General features: G+C 43.3%; 1 protein-coding gene across 1 annotated transcript in view; it reads right to left on the bottom strand.

Moving 5' to 3' along the window:
• Positions 1–2,121: 2,121 nt before the first annotated feature.
• Positions 2,122–20,713, bottom strand: part of POT1 (protection of telomeres 1) — a gene marked incomplete at its 3' end in the record, with an annotated part of 89,722 nt that continues 71,130 nt past the window's right edge. The window contains exon 9 of the mRNA XM_015426396.1: positions 2,122–2,277. Coding sequence (XP_015281882.1) covers positions 2,122–2,277 — 156 coding nt within the window. The remainder of the gene's footprint in view (positions 2,278–20,713) is intronic.

Below are 20,713 nucleotides of genomic sequence, written 5' to 3'. Positions count from 1 at the left end.
GAAGGCCCAGCAATAAGGACTGTAAAATGTCCCTGCTAGAGACAGGACCCATGGACCAGAAGCAATTCGTCCTTTTAAAGAACCTCCCATCCAGATCCAGAGGAAAGGAGTAAAGGGTGGGGAAAAGAAAACTGGAGGAGGGGGGTAATCCTCTTTTTCTCTCCCCCTCCACACCTTGCCAGTTCTCAATGGATACAGTCCTACCATGGTTCAGCCGACCGGGTAGATTGCGCAGGAGACACATCCCTCCTCGCCACGATCAGGAACAAGGAGGGGGCTCCATTCCAATGCTGAAAGGAACGGCGACAGAGATTCCGCACCACCCTCGGCTGCCTCTCTTGCCTCTGCTCTCCCCAGGCTCTTCACTGAGCATCTGTCCCCAAAACTGCTGCACGCTGCCGTGGCTGGATGGGGGGGGGGGAGAGCAGTTTACCGCCGCCTTCTCAGCGGGGTCCGAGGTATTCCTCTTGGCGCCGCGACCGCCTGGGGGCCTCCCAGGACTGCCAGCGCCGGATCCATTGTAATTCAAGGCCCGCAACTCTCCAATATGTTTTGGGGCTGGAAGGTAAGTACCTTCTCCCATTGCCCTTTAGGTCTCCGCTTCTTCTTCTGACCTTCCAGTGTCTTTTGGGATCTTTGTGGTCTTCAGAGCACAGCCAGCATATCCTGCTCAGAAGGCAGGGCCGGTAAGACTGGGGATCAGAGGATAAGCCCCTCCCCTCTGGGATCAAAGTTTGCCGGCCCTGCCTGAGGAAGGGGGGGTGCTTTCCCAGGAGTAAGGAGTCAAGGACTGCCCCACTCCTGGACCACTGGAGAATGGTGGACCCTGTGTCCTTATGCCCTGCTGAGATGGCCTCCCTATGACAGCCAGTGTGACGTAGCAGTCAGGGCTTCAGAGCACGGTAGAGGCTGCAGGTGTGGTGGGGAGATGGAAAGCTGAAGTCAGACGGGCAGATAAAGCTAGGTTGGTGGTTGGCTAGGAAGGCAATTGGGTTGCCAACTCCAGGTTGGGAAATTCCTGGAGATTTGAGGGATGGAGCCTGGAGAATGTGGGGTTTGTGGAGGGGTGGGACCTCAGACAGATACAGTGCCATAGACTCCACCCTCCAAACCAGCCATTTCCTCCTGGGGAACCCTTGTTGCCAATCTCCATCTCACAAACATCTATTCAATAATTCTTAGAAGCACAATGATCCATTCAATAACTCCTCCAAAGATCCAATGGTCACATTTTCTAATGGCACAAAGCACTTTGACCAGTACTGAGAAATGGGACTTAATTAAATGATATGACATAGTAACAGATGAATGAATGTGCAAGTTTGTTATGAATATATTATATTGGATTATTATGGAAATATAATTTTAATAACTTCTCATAGTAATTTGTTCATGGTATTATTCTTCCTAGTTACGTGGAGGTTGGCAACCTTATCATTAAAATATATGAATCTGAAACTGCTGTCTTTTGATATATAATAAAACCTGATTCGACAGTGAACTTTAGCTTTAATACGGCTTAGAATATACCCATTTAAGAGCTAATAGAACCCTTTTCTGATCAAAAATCTTTCCTAGTTTTCTTTTTACATCCTTTATTTGCAAGCAAGATGGCGCTATATGGTAAGGATCAAACATTTAGTTATACTGTTATACTGTTATACTGTTCTCTCTCTTCCTATAAGGATTACTAATGTTGTATAGAGAAAGGGTATGACTTGCACAATGCCGCAGTCCGTAAATGGCAGCTTTCATAGGCAATAGCCTTCTGCAGAATATAGAATTACTGCTTCCAATGGAGATTACAAATTAAACTAGAGTTTATCCCATTTACAAGAAATCATTTACAATCACAGAAAACATCTTTTGTTTTGCATATGTTCACAAGTACATGACACCACAAAATCAAGAATGAAGCTGCTTCATTAGAAGGCAACTTATTCACGGAAAATTAAAGCAATTAGTCTTTTTCATTTGTTTAGTGGAAGGTCTGTCTTGCTGTGAGGTTTGAGCAGGTTAATCATGGGAAAGCATGCAATTTCAATAAATGTAGACTTGCGCTTCTAGCTTTTGCAGAAAAGCAAAGGGGAAAAAGCAGAATTGCTGAGGTTTTTCCTTTACCTTCAGTGATTTTGCCATCTGTACATGGTTATCGTATACTGTAACATCCACAGTCAGATTTTTAAGTTGGTTGATGAGAACACCATCTCCTTCAAGATCATCTTCTTTAATAAGCAGTTTCCAAGATGGCAAGGGACATCTGGTACCATCCCACACCTACCAGGAAATAAAGTTCATTATATGTCCTCAAAGTGGCAAAATAGAGACAGTACAATTTTAATATTCTGTATTCAGGCTGTGATCCTAGGCATGTTTTCTTCAGAGCAGATCTGACTGAAGTCAATGGGTCTCACTTGCAAATAAATGTGCTTCAGATCATGAAGCTAAATTAACAAAAATAACTTTTAAGACAAATATTCTTTAATAAGATTTGTCTATTTATAAAGAACCTTCAGTACACTGTTATGATGAGCTGTACCTTTTAAGAGATTTAGAAGTGCTGTACGTACAACTACAGGACTGTGAGGGCTTAATTCTTCACAGAGCCAGAAAGCCTTGAATAACAGGCTGTTCCAAGAGATCTGATTGGTTAGCATCAGCTCAGCCCAGAAGGACTTCAGAGCTGTATGTTGAGATTTGAAAGTCTGAATTCAGCATTAGCCAAGAGCAGTTTGAACACAGACAGAGAATTGGGAGGAGACTTTGGCAAACAGGTTTGGGTAGTGAAGGAAGCTCTCATTCAGGCCAAAGGAAGGGGGGATATATCTTCTAGGGAGAGACGAGATTCTCTGCACAGTTATAAAGGAGAGTTATCTCTGAGGAGTAGAAATCCCTGGTCTGGTGTGATTAGAAACTGCCTTTAGAGACCTGAAAAATCAATCATAAGAAGAGAACTAGTGTTCCAAGAGAAGGGGTTTGGGTACTGGGAAGAGGGTACCAGCCTTCTGGGCACCAAAAGAGTCAGCAATTATACAAATAACATGTGCAGGAGGGTTTGGGGAAAACACTGCAAAAATAGCCTCTCAACATAGAGTACTAAAGTAACAGTGAATGATTTAAGAACCTCTCATTGGTTTGATACATATATCCTATATATATAATTGCTCTATGTATTGGCAATTTCTCAATCTCCCATTGGCTGTGCTGTGCGCTCCATCATCCATTGGCCAGGCAACCGCCAGGTAACCACCACTCAAGAGTATTTGTGTGCCATTAGCTGGGTGCTGGGTTCAATCCTCTCCCCCGCCCACTGCCAGCTTGGACACAATAAACTGCCAAAACGGCTGTCTCTCCTGAAAAAGATGCTTATACTTCTGCTTGGCTCATTTGCCGCAGGTTGGCTACTTAAGTGGCCCACCGGTTGTCAAACCATTCTCTTCTTTTTCTTTCCCTCAGTGGCTGATGCTAGGTAACCAAGCTTGGTTCAGTCAGTAAAAAGGCAAAGGCAGGAGGCCCTTTGTCAGCTTGCCCAGTAACTCTCAGACGCAATAAGTCCTTTTAAGCAGGCTTTATTGAGAAAGTCAGGAAAGTTGCTTCAAGTTGAAACTCTTTGCCAGAACTGAGGAATAATACAAAATGGGAAACTACAAGACCTTTGGTCCAGCCCTCATTCATACGTCATGGTTAGATAGCAATTAGGCAGGTTAATAGAGTATAGCAATTAGGCAGGTTAATAGAGTACAATTAAAATGGTGAGAATGCTTATCAGTTGAGACTCTCTCTTGAGGCCATGAGAATTGTGAAAAGCGAAGTTCCCCTGGCCTTATGGAGGAGGCATCCTTACATAGTGTTACAAAGCGCAGCTATCTAAATTCACACAGACATGTTTCAATCACTCCTCCCCTCAGGAATGTCAGAGGAGGATCCTTGAGAATAGATTGATACATTGCTGGCAGGTGCTACATGGGCCTGGGAACTACAAGCAGGGAGGAAATGCAAAAACAACAATAATGCGATTCAGCAAAGCAAAGCTATGTACATCAGAAAGTCAGATTTACAAGTACACTGATTACCTGAGCCAGGCAAGGGTCCAATTCTGACACCCTTTCCAGTCCATTGGACCCACCCCCTCCAAAGCAGTTATTTTCTCCAGGATAGAGAAATCTATTGTTTGGAGTTCAGTTGTAATACCCAGCAATCTTCAGGCTTCACCTGGAGGTTGGCTACCCTAGTCGTAGTAGTTAGCACTTCAGAGCAGGGTCTGCCAGACCCAGGTTCTTGCTGTGGAAGTTGAGTGGGTGATTTCGGACCAGTCACAGACTGTTCTTATTTAACTTATGGTCCACCCATACCCCATACACACACTGCTACCAGCGCTCCCTCTAAGCTATGGAGACTTGTTAGCAAAAATTCTACATTGTGAGCTACTGGCATTAAAGCTGTGAGCGAGCGATTTGGCTACTGCATAAATTAGTTTGCTCTGGAGTCATCCTTCTTGAGCTAAGACAAAAATGTGCGAGCTGGAGGCTAAAGAACTGTAAGCTAGCTCACACTAACTCAGCTTAGAGGGAACACTGAGTGCTACCCAGAAGTGTATCCCCCATCCAGTATGCATGTTCCTTATTTTAGTTACCCAGATGTAGAACTCAGCACTTATCCTTCTTAGATAGACAGGTTGCTTACCTGTAACTGGTGATCTTCGAGTGGTCATCTGTGCATTCACACCCTTGGGAATATACTGCGCCTGCGCTGACCTTCTCGGTACCGGTAGCTAGCAAAAGGGATTTTCGCGCCTCTCCCAGGTCACGCGCCGGCTCCACTGCGCATGACCAAGGAGGGGCACGCAGATCCCGCCAGTTCCTTCTGACCGCCGCCCAACAGCCTTCAAAGAAACAAGATGAAGGGCCGAGAGCAGAGGGGAAGGAGGGCGGGTGGTGTGAATGCACTCTGTAACTGGTGATCTTTGAGTGGTCATCTGTGCATTCACACCCTTGGGATATACTGCGCCTGCGCTGACCTTCTCGGTACCGGTAGCTAGCAAAAGGGATTTTCGCGCCTCTCCCAGGTCACGCGCCGGCTCCACTGCGCATGACCAAGGAGGGGCACGCAGATCCCGCCAGTTCCTTCTGACCGCCGCCCAACAGCCTTCAAAGAAACAAGATGAAGGGCCGAGAGCAGAGGGGAAGGAGGGCGGGTGGTGTGAATGCACAGATGACCACTCGAAGATCACCAGTTACAGGTAAGCAACCTGTCTATCTTCTTCGTGGTCTCTGTGCATCACACCCTTGGGAGAATAGCAAGCAATAACTCTTACCTGGAGGAGGGGCCGAGGCCCTACATCTGCGCCGTCTGCAATATAGACCGACCCAACGCCACACGACGAGAAGACCGGACATCAAGGGCATAATGCTTCACGAAGGTGAGCGGAGTAGCCCAAGTCGCAGCGTTGCAGATGTCCTCCAACGGCATACCTCGCAGGAAAGCTGTGGAAGTTGCTACCGCCCTCGTAGAATGGGCGCGAAGCTGACCTGGAAGAGGTTTCTTAGCCAAAGCGTAGCATAGCTTGATCACCTCCACAATCCATCTCGACAGCCTCTGGGAAGAGATCTTCTTCCCTTGGGAGGGCATACTGTGAGCAACAAACAAAGCTGGAGACTGGCGAAAAGACTTAGTCCTGCCCAAATAGAACAACAACGCTCTCTTAACATCCAGAGAATGCAATTTCCGTTCCTCTTCATTAGCAGGAGACGGGAAAAATGATGGCAGAACTACATCTGAACGTAAATGAAATTCCGAAACAACTTTCGGTAAAAAGGAGATGTCCAAAGACAATGAAACCCCATGTGGGGAAAAACTTAAGTATGGTGGATCACACCTCAGAGCAGACAATTCGCTGACCCGACGAGCAGAGGTAATGGCCACCAAAAACGCAGTCTTGAGTGACAGCAATTTTAGAGAGCAAGTGGCCAATGGCTCGAAAGGTTTTCCCATCAAAAAACGCAAAACTAAAGCCAAATCCCAGGCCGGGGTTGGAGGACGACGGGGAGGGTACAGGCGAATAAGGCCTTTACAAAACTGTTTTGTCTGAGGATGCGAGAAAACTGAAAACCCATCAACAGATGGATGAAAAGCTGACACCGCAGCTAAATACACTTTAACCGACGAAAAACTGAGACCCAAGTCCATTCTGGACAAAATAAATGCAAAAATAGACCTCAAATCCACTGGCGGAGGAGGTAGATTTGAGGAATTCAAATACTGCAGGAATAGATTCCACTTCCTTGTGTAGGAAGTCCGAGTAGACAGTTTACGACAGTTCAACAAGACATCATTGATACGAGCGTCCATCACTGAAAGCGTATTTCCCACAGAGTCAGCTTGAGACTCAGAGGATCGTAGTGAAGGACCTGGCCCTCCTGAGCCTGGAGGAGATCCAACTCCTGCGGCAGGTGTACAAAGGATCCCTTGGCTAACCTCAACAGTGTCGGGAACCAAACTTGCCGAGGCCACCAGGGGGCTACTAGAAGACAATGGGGCTTGTCGTGTTGTATTTTCACCAACACCCTGTGAAGCAGCGGAATCGGAGGAAATAGGTACAGAAAGTTGTGAGCCCACGATATCAACAGGCCGTCCCCCAGTGACAGAGGGTCCAACCCCGCTCTGGAACAAAACATGGGACACTTCTTGTTGAATCGAGTTGCAAAAACATCGATGTGGGGATGTCCCAGACGTTGAAAAAGAGGGAGGAGATACTTTGAATTCAGCTCCCAATCGTGGTCCGATGCTCCTCCTCTGCTCAGGAAATCTGCTTGCTGGTTCAAAGTTCCTGGCAGATGGGCAGCTTGGAGAGTGATATTCCGATGAAGGCACTCTTCCCATATGTCCATAGCTAGCCTGCAAAGGGATCTGGACACTGTCCCGCCCTGGCGATTGATATAAGCCATTGCAGTTGTATTGTCCGTAAATATTAACACAGCTTTCCCTGCAACCTGTTTGTGCAAGGATCTGAGGGCAAATTTTACGGCCAGCAGTTCCAGATAGTTGATGTGATGACGTTTCCAAAGGGGCTGCCATGGAGCACCCACACAAGTGTCGTCCGTATGAGCACCCCAACCCCACAGGGAGGCGTCTGTGGTGATCGACATCACGGGAACAATCGGTTGGAACGGTGCACCCGCCAGCAAATTGGTGTCCACGAGCCACCACTGCAGGGAGGTAAGGACCTGAGGAGGCACGACTAGTCGAAGACTTGGGGGGTGAAAGGAGGGGCGAAATTTCTTTAGAAACCAAAGCTGCAACGGACGCATGCGAAGGCGTGCACACTCGATCACAGAGGTGGTGGCTGCCATGAGACCCAGGATCCGCTGAACGTGGACTGCTGATGTCACATTGGATCGGAACAAACGTCGAATTTCCAGACGAATGGTATCTGCCCGTTGGCGAGGAAGGTAGGCCCGAGTGGCCAGGGAATCTATGACAGCTCCTATGAACTGCACGCGAGTTGCAGGTTGCAGCATGGATTTCTGCAAATTGACTAGAATTCCAAGGGAGGATAGGGTCGACAGTGTAATGGTGATGTGCTGAAGGAGACAGTCCTTTGAATCTGCCACCATTAACCAGTCGTCTATGTACGGAAAAATCTGAATGCCCTGAAGACGAAGGTGGGCGACGACAACCACCATTACCTTCGTGAAAACCCTGGGGGCGGTAGAGAGCCCGAAGGGGAGGGCTTTGAATTGATAATGGTCCTCTCCGACCGTGAATCTGAGGAATTTTCTGTGACGAGGATGGATGGAGACGTGAAAATAAGCGTCTTTGAGATCTAAAGTGACCATCCATGTCCCTGGAGGCAGGAGTGGTAAAATACTTTGCAAAGTGGTCATACGAAACTTTTTGTAAACAATGAATCGATTGAGAAATCTTAGATCCATAATTGGACGAAGTCCTCCGTCCTTCTTGGGGACCGTGAAATATCTGGAATAAATCCCGTGGCAACGATCTGCCGCCGGGACTATCTCTATAGCGTTTTTCAGTGACAGAGATCGTACTTCTTGCATCAGGACAGGTGACGTTGGAGTTCCGACGAAATGGGAAATTGTGGGGATTTGAGAAAACTCTATGAGATAGCCATCTCTTATTATAGAGTGAACCCATTTGTCTGTAGAAATGTCCAGCCATGCGTGAAGAAAGGGAGCGAGGCGAGTATGAGCAGTAAGGCTGAAGTCAAAGCCCCTGTTTGGGATTCTTGGGAAACTTCGACTTATAGGCACCCGATGATTGTCCTTTATTCTTAGGGGGAAAAGACCTTGACTGAGAAGAGGGAGGTCTTTGCCATTGATCCGTAGGCGATTTGTTGTACGGTTGTCTAGAAGACCAAGATTGTCTAGGCCATTGCTTGGTCTTAGGGTATTTAGTTGGGGGAGAGATTCCCAGACTTTTAGACGTCTTGATACTCTTATCCATTTCCTGTAATACCGTATCAGTGGTGGAACTAAACAGTCCAGAGCCTTCAAAAGGAAGGTCCTCCACCGACGATCTGGTATCATATGGCAATGAGGAGGAACGGAGCCAGGCATGTCTGCGTAGGGCTACGGAAGTTGCTAGAGTCTTGCTAGCAGATTCCAAGGAATGCTTGGCAGCACTAATTTGATGTCTAGCCAGTACCATCCCTTCATTTTGAAGCCTCTTAATCTGAGGCTGACATTCCTTTGGTACATGTGGAAGGAAGTCGTTTAAGCGTTTCCACAAATTGAACTGATAGCGGCCCATGCAGGCTGCATAATTTGCCGTTTTAATGCCCATTGCACCGACAGTGTAAAATTTTCTGCCCACCGAGTCCAACTTCTTTCCTTCCTTATCTGATGGCGTTGAGTGACTCGATTTTCCTTTCGTGGACGACGATACGACCAAAGAATTGGGTTTAGGATGCGTGTATAGAAACTCAGCCCCAGATTCTTGGATCTTGTACATGTGATCCAGACGTTTATTGGATACAGTAATGGAGGCCGGATGGGTCCAAAAGTCCTTAGTAGTTTGTAAGAGGACTTTTGTCATTGGAAGAGCCACAGAAGGCGAAGTGTTGGAATGCATAATGTCAAAAACATTGTCATCCACGAAACTGGCAACGAGAGTAGGAGTCATAGACAGGTCCAACGCCATACGTTGAACAAAGTCTCCATATGACTTAACATCCTCTGATGGAGAAATAGGCAGATCCGCTTCCACATCCTGTGGGGTGGATTGTATGTTCACGTCCTCTATATGTTCAGAGGAGTCGTCTGAATCGGAGGATACATTGGATGGTTCCGGGGATGATCCGGGTAATTCCGGTTGATGCGTTGTCGGCATGTTGACCGGGGGTGCAGCCGGGTCTGGTGGATGTATCGGCATGGACTGCTTCGATACCGAGGATCGATCCCGAAACTGCGAGATGCGGGATGACACCGATTGACGATCCCAGTCAGGTGGAGGTGGTGGAGGAAAAGCCCATGGGTATGGGTATCGGCTTCCATACAAGTAATGCCACTGTCTCTCATCCCAGGTTAAAGTAGGGGATGCCGGTCGGTGTCGATCATCGACTCCACGTTCCGGGGAAGCATGAGAGGATTGACGACTCGACATATCAGATTGCGACTGATTTGTCTGCTGAGTAAGGTCGATGTCGAGATCTGAACCAATCAGGTGATGAGGTTCTTGCGTGAGATCTCGACCTTGACTAGCTGAAACCTTATGGACTTTCGACTTGTCCGTTTTAGGTTTCTTCGACTGCTGTGAGTCTTTGCCCTGCTTCCGGATCTTGGAAGGTACGGGGTGGTCTTTTATCGGCGTCGATCGTTTCGGTGCCGAAGCATCGATTGCGACCGTCGACGTCGATGGTCCCGAAACGGGAGGACAAGTGTCCGCAGCCAGGGTGGACATCGAGGCGTGCCCGGACGTGTCCAACGGCGAAGACGACTGTGGAGATAGCGCCTTCTCCATCAAAGCCAAGTGCAGACGAGCTGCCCTGTTTTTTCTCGTCTGGTTCGAGAATTTCTGGCAATGTCCGCACTTAGAAACACAGTGCGACTCCCCTAAACAGACGAGGCAAAGCGAATGCCCGTCGGTGGGAGATATTTTAAGGCCGCAAGTCTTACACCGTTTGAAACAACCCCACCGCGGGGCCATAGGCCAGCGGAGGGGAAAACGTTAAAGACAAGGAACAAACACACCGAAGAAAAATGCTAACTACAAAAAACAAAATAAAGAAAAGGAAACTAACTAAACGCAAGTTTAGCAGAAAGTTAGGTACTTAACAGACCGAAGCAGAAGGCGTCCTACCAGCGCGGCGGTCAGAAAAGAACTGGCGGGATCTGCGTGCCCCTCCTTGGTCATGCGCAGTGGAGCCGGCGCGTGACCTGGGAGAGGCGCGAAAATCTCTTTTGCTAGCTACCGGTACCGAGAAGGTCAGCGCAGGCGCAGTATATTCCCAAGGGTGTGATGCACAGAGACCACGAAGAAGATTGCATATTGTTCACATCCACCCACTTTTCCAGTGTGTTCAAATCTCACTGAATTATGCCTCTATCTTCTGGCATATTTACTGCTCTTCCCAATTCTGTGTCATCTGCAAATTTAATGAGTAGCCACTCCACACCCTCATCCAGATCATTTATAAAAACATTGAAAAGTACTGGGCCCAGATCAAGTATTTATCTTAAGTACTTCTAAAACTTTTATCTCTTGGTTCACCATTGAGAAGTCCTGTTTTTAAAAAGTAGCATTTCAAAATTTTAAAACTATATATAGTTTCAATTTATTGGTTCAAGCAAAATATGAGAGTATCTAGCATTGTGATATAAAGTTTTAATTAGATTGCTTTCAGCTTGTTTGTGAAATGAGAATTAATAGATCAGGCTTTGTGCCCTCCCCCATTTATTGCTTCTTAGATACATCCATAGCATTTCTTGCTATTGGTTCCTATAGATTCAATTTTGTTTTTTTAATGAAAACAGTTACTAGACACCTGCCAGCTGCTTGCTTGCTCTTCCATTTGTACATAATCTCTCTAATGGTCATTTATGAACATCTGAACAGAAAACACCTGCTAAAAACAAATGGTTTAAAACATGACAGTAACTTAATAGACTGTTATCAATATAGTAATTAGTGGGATTTTCTGTTTTGCATGTTACATTTTTTTGCTTTTAAGACCAGGCTGATATTGCTCTTATATTCATGCTTTACTGATACTGACAAATGTATAAATTATAGGCAATGCCCAAGATGAAGGAACAGTAAACAAGCACAAGGGAAGGCTGATAACTGTGCACGTATCTAATAAATGTCCCAAAATATGGAAAAAAGATGCCACTGAAAGTAGCCACAGTCAGTAGCCTAATGCCCAAACTTCACACACAGATCAAACGTATGCAGAATTTTTTTAAAAAAAACCCATGGGTACACTTTTATTATTTTTCATATTATACACATACATACATACAACATATAAACAAACAACCACTTACATACATAAGACATACAAAGAGATCAGTATATTTTCTTATAACTCTATTACCATACTTAAAAATTTTCTTAAGTCACTTTCTATGGTTTTGCTTAAGTTTCTGTACACTCCTATCTTTTTACCATAGTTTCTATTTAACTAAGAGAGATTAATAGTACCAAAAACTTAATTACATTAAACTATGCATTTATATTATACCAGTCATACAGTTTTTTCCACGTCTTTTGAAATGTTAGTTCTGTTGTCCCTCTCATCAACGATGACAGTTTGTCATTTTCAGCCGTCTCCAACAGTTTATTCACATATTCTTGCTTCTTTGGTGCTTCCATTTGTTTCCAATATTTCGCATATAATATTCTTGCTGCCGTAGATAGATGTACTTTCAAATATCTACCATCTTTATCAAAATCTTTTGGAAATATGTTTAGTAGTAATATTTCGGCAAAAATGGTATTTTAGTTCTCAATATCTCTTGTATCATCTTGTGAGTCCATCTCCAGTATCTCTCTGTTACATCGCAAAGCCACCACATATGATAAAATGTACCTATCTTATTTTTACATTTCCAACATTTATCTGAGCAATTTTCATTCTGCTTAGCAAGTTTATCTGGTGTAATATACCATCACAGAGTTGGACTATAAGGAAGGCCGAGTGCCGAAGAATAGATTCTTTTGAACTATGGTGCTGGAGAAGACTCTTGAGAGTCCCTTGGACTGCAAGAAGATCAAATCAGTCAATCCTAAAAGAAATCAACCCTGACTGTTCCCTGGAAGGCCAGATAATGAAACTGAAGCTCAAATACTTTGGCCACCAAATGAGAAGGGAGCACTCACTGGAGAAGACCCTGATCCTGGGAAAGATTGAAGGTCAAAGAAGACGGGGACAGCAAAGGATGAGATGGTTAGACAGTGTCATCGATGCAACGAACATGAAATTGAGCCAACTTCAGAGGATGGCGGAATACAGGAGGGCCTGGCGGGAGCTGGTCCATGGGGTCGCGAAGAGTCGGACTCGACTGTGCGACTGAACAACAACAACAATATACCATCTATAAAACATATACATATTTTCTTTATATGATACTGCCTTAATCATTTTAATGTTTTTAGACCATATCTGGCCCCACTCTCTAAAAGTAATATTATGACCTACATTTTGGGCCCATAGAATCATATTTTGCTGTTTCATCTAACAGCAAATCCTCTAACAAAATTTTATAGATTTTCTTAGTCAGTTTATCATCCGAAAATACAAGAGTTTTTTTTCTAATTCAGTTAGTTTATCATTAAAACCAGTCTTTTTATCTTTATTATAGATAGATTTTAATTGTGTTTTATTCCACCAAGACAAGTGTTCTGGCAATTTCAAGCAGTCTTTCTCATCCAAAATATCTTGATATCTAAATAGCTTTTCACCTGTAAAGACATTTGGCAAGGTAAATGCTTCCAATGGTACTATGAGTCTCGATTTTTTAATATAAAAGCTTCTATAGTTTGAATCCCATACTTTTAATAAAGCCGCTCTTAGCCAGTGCTGCTTAAAATATTTCTGTGTTGAAGCTTTCTCATGCCATAAGAATGTGTTCCATCCTAAAGCTAAATCATGGCCTTCAATAGCCTTCTGTCTTCCAAAGTAATCCATTCCTTTAACCAGGTTAAAGCTGCGGCCCTGTAGTGTAATAGCCAATTTGGAACTCCAAATTCACCTTTCTCTTTAACGTCTTGCATAATTTTAAGTCTTATTTGTGATCGCTTCCCTTGCCAGATAAATTTGGATGTTAATTGATCTAGCTCTTTAAAAATCTTTTGGTTTTGTAAAATGGGGATTGTTTGAAAAAGAAACATCCATCTGGGTAATATATTCATTTTTATTATTGCAATTCTTCCTATTATGGATAATTGTAAATTTTTCCAACCTTCTAAGTCTTGTTTAGTTTTTTTCCATAATACTTTGTAGTTGTCCTCAAAAAGAGAACTGCATTTGTTAGTAATTGTAATTCCAAGGTATTTTACCTTGTCAACAATTTGAAATCCAGTAGCTTGATATAGATTTTCTCTTTGTTTCACGTCCATATTTTTTGTCAAAATCTTAGTTTTGTTAACATTTATTTTCAGTCTCGCTACTTGTCCATCTTCTTGAATCCTTTCTTTTAGTTTAATGGCTACTTCCTTCGGTTGTTCCGTAATAAATGCAATATCATCAGCAAAAGCTAATAGTTTGTATTCTTCTCCTTTTAATTTTAGTCCAATAATCTCTTTATCCCTTCTTATTGCGTTGTTTAATACCTCTAAGGCTAGGATGAATATAAGAGGAGATAAAGGGCATCCCTGTCTAGTCCCCTTTTGGATCTTAAAAGTGTTTGTCAGTTCGCCATTCACCATTACTCTTGCTCTTTGTTCGTTGTATATAGGTTGAATCATCTTAATAAAGTTTTCACCTGCTTCCACAATTCACAATGTCTCTGTGATGAATGGCCAATTAACATTGTCAAATGCTTTCTCTGCATCCAAGAATACAAGAGCTAATTGTTTACCATGATGTATTTCATAATATTCAAGGATAGTCATTAAGCATCTGCGGTTATTTCTCATCTGTCTTTTAGGTAGGAATCCCGCTTGATGCAGAATTTCCAGGATTCCACTGTGATTGCCAACAGTTTCTGCATTATGAACATCTGAAGCAAAATGCACCAAAACATTTGGTGCTTACTGTTAATAGTGCCTATCATAGTTCCCTCTAAGCTGTGCTATGGGGTGCTGGCACACAAAATTTTAGATGCCAGCTTAGAGGTTTCTGCTTCTGCACACAAAGCCCCCCCCTTCATTGGAAACAATGGAGGATGGGGGAACCTCCTTCTGGGGCCCACAAAATTGGACCCCCTGCTCCAATCTTTTTGAAATTTGGGGGGAATTTTGAGGAGAGGGACCAGCAGCTATGCTGCACATTTTGTGTCTCTACCTTCTATGGCTTGTTGCCGTAATAAATGACTGACTGACTGACTGATTGTGTCTCTACCTAAAGAACCCAACCTCCCAGAGCCCCAGATACCCCCAGATTGAGTCTCCATTTTGACCTATGGGGCTCATTGACTATAATGGTCCCAACAGGCAGGGGGAAAATGATTTTTTTTTGCACAACCCTATTGTGCTTTTCAGTGTGATTTGTAAGCTGCCTTGAGTCACAGGGAGAAGTCAGATATAAATATTTGAATAAATAAGTATTTTGGGCAGGTTACTAACATTTAAGCAACTTCCTGTTTCTTAGGGTAGGCAGGGTTTTGACAGCAAGTGTTCCACCTCTGTTATCCTTGACCTGTAATGCCAGTTGTCATATTTCACACACACAAAAAAACTTGACTGAAGGAATTACAACCCCCCCTCCCCCAAATGGGCTGGTATGTTTTCTAAGAATCAGCACAAGGTGATGGTCCAAGGCTAGGTCTACAAATATAGTGGAATGTGGCGGGTAGACCTGTTCTTTGGAGGCCAGGTCTACCATTATAGTGGAAAGGGGCGGGTGAAATTTGACTTGATTCTGTTTTCTCTTATAATGTTTAAATTATTCTTAAAATATAGTTTAAACAGAATTTAAAATAATTTATTCTGGGATTTTTACAAGGTTATGGAAGTAATCTTAAAAAAACTAATTTAGGTGACAGTCAAATGTTGACTCACTCACAACTTTAATGCTACTAGCTTTTTTCAATCATGAGGTAGAATTTCTGCTCACAACACTGTGGAGCTTAGAGGGAACATTGGTGCCTATACAAGTTTTATTCCCTCAATTCCCTCTAATGAACACAGTACCTGAAAAAATTGTTAAGCAAGTCAAATTCCTACTGAATCTGCAATCTGTCTTAATTCTAATATTTCTTTGGTCTTCCCTACTTTAAACAGAACCAAAAAGCCACAATCTCTAACTGATTTCTGTGCAATCCACAAGTAAACTGAGTGTTGTATAAAGCCAGCCTCTCTTCTGTTTCAAGATAGTGTTCAGAAAAGAGGTTGACTGTAGCCATGACTGTTTTCTTCTATTTTCCCTTGGAGGGACAATTCACACACATATGGATAACACTTGATAATTCACTACTTGATGATTCATCACAGTTAGCTAAGCCACACATCACATAGCAAAGCTGGTCTATAGTACTACAGAATGAACCCAGAGGCTTGCAGTACTCCAAGCACTTCCAGATTAAAGAGTCCCTCCACACAGTGGAAAAACCAGCAGATAAGTAACATTTTAGCACAGCTTTGAGCGAACATGCTATTTTTCCATGCACAAACATTTATATGTGGGGAACATGTGAATGTTTCCTTACTGAAGTTATCCAGTCCTTGGGTGGGATCTACTTTGATATTTCTGACTGTGTAGAATGCCTAGCAAATACAGCTGATCATGTGTAATGCCTACGTTGAAAGGCTTCTCCATTAACTTCAATACATAAGATAACAGCAGTGTGATATGGGATAGAATTAAGAGGGGTTGTCAGTCAGTGGTAGAATGACAATCTATGCAAGTGGAAGTTCTTCAAATCAGTCCCTTGCACATCAGACAGCAGGAAAGTCCTTTCTCTGCCTGAAATGGTGGAGAGTTTCTATCAGTCAGAACAGTCAATACAAAGCTTGATACATAGATCAAGGCAGGTTCATATGCTCACATATGAAACCTCTGATTGCCGCTTATATACTAGAATCACAGAATCAAGGAGGAGGAGATTGGATTTATACCCTGCCCTTCACTCGGAGTCTCAGATTAGCTTTCCCTTCCCCTCCCCACAACAAACACCCTGTGAGGTAGGTGGGGCTAAGAGAGCTCTAACAGAAACTGTTCTTTCAAGAAAAGCTCTGACAGAACTACGCCTTGCCCAAGGTCATCCAGCAGCTGCAAGTGCAGGAGTGGGGAATCAAACCTGGTTCTCTCAGATTAGAGTCCACACACTTAACCACTACACCAAACTGACTCTCCAAGGTCTCTAGGGTCATCTAGTCCAACCCCTGCATAATGCAAGAAATTCACAAGTACCTCCCCCCATACCCACAGTGACCACTGTTCCACACCCAGAAGATGACAAAAAACCTCCAGAATCTCCAGTCAAACTGGCCTGGAGAAAAATTGCTTCCTTACTACAAGGTGGAAATCAGGATTTCTCTGGATGTGTTAGAAAGGGCCACAAAAACTAAGCACTGACCTTCCTGCCCTCCCTCTCATGATCTGCCTAAGTTCACACAATCAGCATTGCTGCCAGATGACCATCTAGCCTCTGATTGAAAACCTCCAAAGGAGAGCCCACCACCTCCCAAGGAAGCCTGTTCCACTGAGGAACCACTCTAACACAAAGTTCTTCCTAATGTTTAGTCAAAAACTCTTTTTCTTTCTTTTTTTAAGCCCCCGGAGGGGATTTTTTATTGCATTTTTCTATAAACTACAACAGAAAAAAAGGGAGGGGGAAACTAACTTTGAGGGAAAAGAAAGAAAACAAAACTAAAAACTCAAATATAGGAGATCATTACAACAGCTTGTATCAGTGTTAGTCTAAAATGCTATGATTACATTGAACATAGTCGATCAAGCTATATTATTTATCTTTTAAACCATTTTTAACTGTTTAAAGAAAATCATAAGAGCATCATCAATTTTAAAAAAAGCTTTAAGGCACCTTTCAGAGTTCTTCAGCCTTCGTTTTGTTTTATCTTTTCTAATCCTTAATTGGCATTCTCGTTTAGGGGCTGCCGCCCCCTTTTCGGAGACAGAGTCATCATCGGAAGTAGCAGAATCCATTTCACCACTAGGCTTGCTGTCTTTTTCTTCCTTGCTGTCCTCACTGGACTATCTCAGTTGCAGTCTCAGGAACTCTCGCGTTTCAGAAACAGAGTCAATCTTTTCTTTTTTATCCTGCAGTTTGAAAATGATACTTTCGGGAGTCAACCATCTGTAAGGAATGCTGTTCGTTTGTAAAAATGAAATCAAGTCTTTATACTCCTTCCTCTTCTTTCTTATTTCAAATGGAATATCTTTTAAAATCCTGATAATATTGTCTCCAATTTTTAAGGGCGTTCCTGTAGTTGCTTTCAGGATTTGATCTCTCACATGTCTCTTTGAGAATCTAACCGTTATTTCCCCAGGCAGATTATTTTTCTTGATATAAATGGAATAGGTTCTATAAACCACACCCATTTCTCTTGCAAGGTATTCCACTTTTAAATCTGTAACTGGGGCTAGTGCATCACTCAGCAGTTGTTTTAGATTCTCTCCTTTTTCTTCAGGGACCCCTTGGAACCGGAGGACTAGATTAGATTTTCCATTTATAGCTGCAAAAGTTGATATTCATCTGAAGCTTGTTTCTTTTCCAGCATTTGGACCTTTTTTAAAAAAAACCTTTTTGGAGTTGGCATCCATTTCCTTCACTTTCTCGGCTGTTTGCTCCGGTTTTTTTGTAGTCTCAGTCAGTTGGAGCTGCTGAGCTGCAAAGTTCTGGTTTAAAGCCGTCAGTTGTTGGTTGATGTTCGTCATCTGGTCCAGTAGAGGGCTTTTATTTCTGCTCCCCCTTGGCAAATCGCTTTTCTCTTTGTGCGTATGGGAGAAGCCCCTCCCCCGTTCGCTTGTCTCGCCGTTCCCAGGGGGGCTTTCTGTTAAATTCCCAGCATTTCAGCTTAACTCGACTCACAGTTCATTGATGGTCCGAAGACCTCGCTCAAGGTACGTTTTAAACGCCCGATCTCCAATGCTTGTCCTGGTCAGCGGCTCTCGTTCCATTAGGGACGCAGCAGCGGCAGGACCGTCGGGGCGGAAGAGCACCTCAATTCCCCAGCAACGCACTGGAGAAGAGGCCACCCTTCAAAGCCCCATGGCTAGAAGCCTTCAACAAGTGCGCGGATCGCTTCCCCGGGAGAGGCATCCGCTGTCGTGTCGCCATAAACCGGAAGTCAGGCGAAAACTCTTCTGATTCAATTTCAACCCATTGGTTCTGGTCCGACCTTCTGGGGCAACAGAAAACAACTCTGTACCATCCTCTATATGACAGCACTTCAAGTACTTGAAGATGGTTATCACCTCTGAATCATTTCCTCTCCAGTTGTCTCCTCATAGGACTTGGTCTCCAGACCTCTCACCATCTTCGTTGCTCTCCTCTGGACACGTTTCAGCTTGTCTATATCCTTCTTAAATTGTGATAAACTGAACACAATACTCTAGGTGAGGTCTAACTAGAGCAAAGTAAAGCAATACCATCACTTTGTGTGATCTGGACACTGATGATACAGCCCAAAATCACATTTTAGAGAGAAAAAGAAAAGATTGGATTTATACCTTGCTCTTCAATACCCGAAGGAGTCTCAGAACAGCTTACAATCCCTTTCCTTTCCCCTCCCCTCAACAGACCTCCTGTGAGGTAGGTGGAGCTTGAGAGAACAGCTCTGAGAGAGCTATGACTGACCCAAGGTCACACATGCAGCTGCATGTGGAGAAGTGGGGGCTCAAACCCAGTTCTCCCAGATTAGAGTCTGTGCTCCTAACCACTGCACCAAAGCAAAATTACTACCCTCATCAAACCAATTGCTGAACAACTAGAAGAAATTAAGGGCTCTCTAAATCAAGTCTCCCAAAAGGTAGATGCTGCCATGACGTGAGGGCTCGCAGTCCAGGAAGAAGAAAACACTCTTAGGCAAATAAAATAAAATAAAATAAAATTCAGAGGAATTGCTGAGAAAGAGGAGGGCACCACTGAATTGTCTAAATTTTTGGCATTGTGGCTGGCATCAGCGTTAGACCTTGAAGAGGGCATAGCCCCAGCCACTGAAAACGGTTATAGAGTTGGTCCAGCCAACAACCCACATCTTAAAGGGCCAAAGGATACTGTAGCTAAATTTATCGACAATCGTACAATACAAAAAAACTTGCAGGAGGTCAGATTAAAGGGTTTCCTGTTATATCAAGACAAAAAAATACAAAATTTTAGAGATCTCTCTCCAGAGTCATTACAAAAACGTCAGGAGATGAAGTCCATTATCAGAAAATTATCGTACGCCAACATACAATACAAATGGATGGCCTCAAGTAAAATACAAGTTGTTTGTCAGGGAAAGTCATATTATGCATCTGATCTGGACAGTGGACATTCTTTATTGCAAGCTCTAAATTTTGATATTCTGCAGGATTCATCAAAGAAACCACAGAAATATAAATTGGTATTCTGTACAACATCTCCCAAAGGGAGCAAAATTCCACTTTGGCAAATGTCTTGATCAATCTTTTTATTTATCTATTTGCTAAAATCCATTAAGACGTTGTAATGTGGTTGCCTGTTTATTACTTATAAATATATTTTATAACATTACACTAACAGTTGATGGGGGGAGGGGGGATGTGTTGGTTTTTGTTGCCTTCCCAGGTTAGGAAGTCCCAGATATAGGGCTTAAAGCCCTATTCTCTTGGATAATTACCAAGGGTCTGGTGACTTATTCCCACTTGGGGGTTCACAAGTTAAACATACAAGTTAATGTTGTTTTTAGTAGTTTGTTTATTTTGTTATTTTGGTGGGGGTAGTTTACAGAGAGGGCATGGGAGGTGGGAGGGAGTACAGAGCAGGTGTAGCTATATAATATATTAGACCTATTATATGTTTCTTATGCATAGGAGATGGACAGGTACTAAGTTTATTCTTGTTAATCCTTCATGTGGTAATGATCAACAACTAGTGAATATTGTCTTACATTGATAAGCATTGTATTACGTTTCACAGCTAAATATAAAGACGTAACTAATTTCCAACCATATATGGTTCTTATTACAAATCTCTTAGAAACATGTCTACTTAATTCCTACTCTGCACCTTGTATTTCAGAAAACTTAATAAAACATTAGTTCTTTTTTTTAAAGAAGCATACAGAGCATATGGAACATCCATGTTTATACTGGAAACTGAGATCTCCTCTTAGCAACTACCCTGCAGGTCCAACAAACGGGTTCTAAAAACTGATCTGAGTTTTAAAAGGTGCTCAAGGAATAAGGAACAGCAGATTTTAATAAGGCTGGAAAAGACCTGGGACTGAGATCCTGAGAGAGTCACTGTCAGTTGGAAGTGACAGCAATGAGCTTGATGGACTAATAGCTTGACTCAGCATGACTTTAAATGGACACTCAGGGAATATTATCCATGCACTGGCTGTCATTTCACTTTTAATCACACTTGTAACATCCTGCCTCAGT

The sequence above is a fragment of the Gekko japonicus genome, unplaced genomic scaffold (assembly GCF_001447785.1).
Source record: "Gekko japonicus isolate JY-2015 unplaced genomic scaffold, Gekko_japonicus_V1.1 scaffold819, whole genome shotgun sequence".
Lineage (NCBI taxonomy): Eukaryota > Metazoa > Chordata > Lepidosauria > Squamata > Gekkonidae > Gekko > Gekko japonicus.
This window is presented reverse-complemented; position numbering and strand designations above follow the sequence as displayed.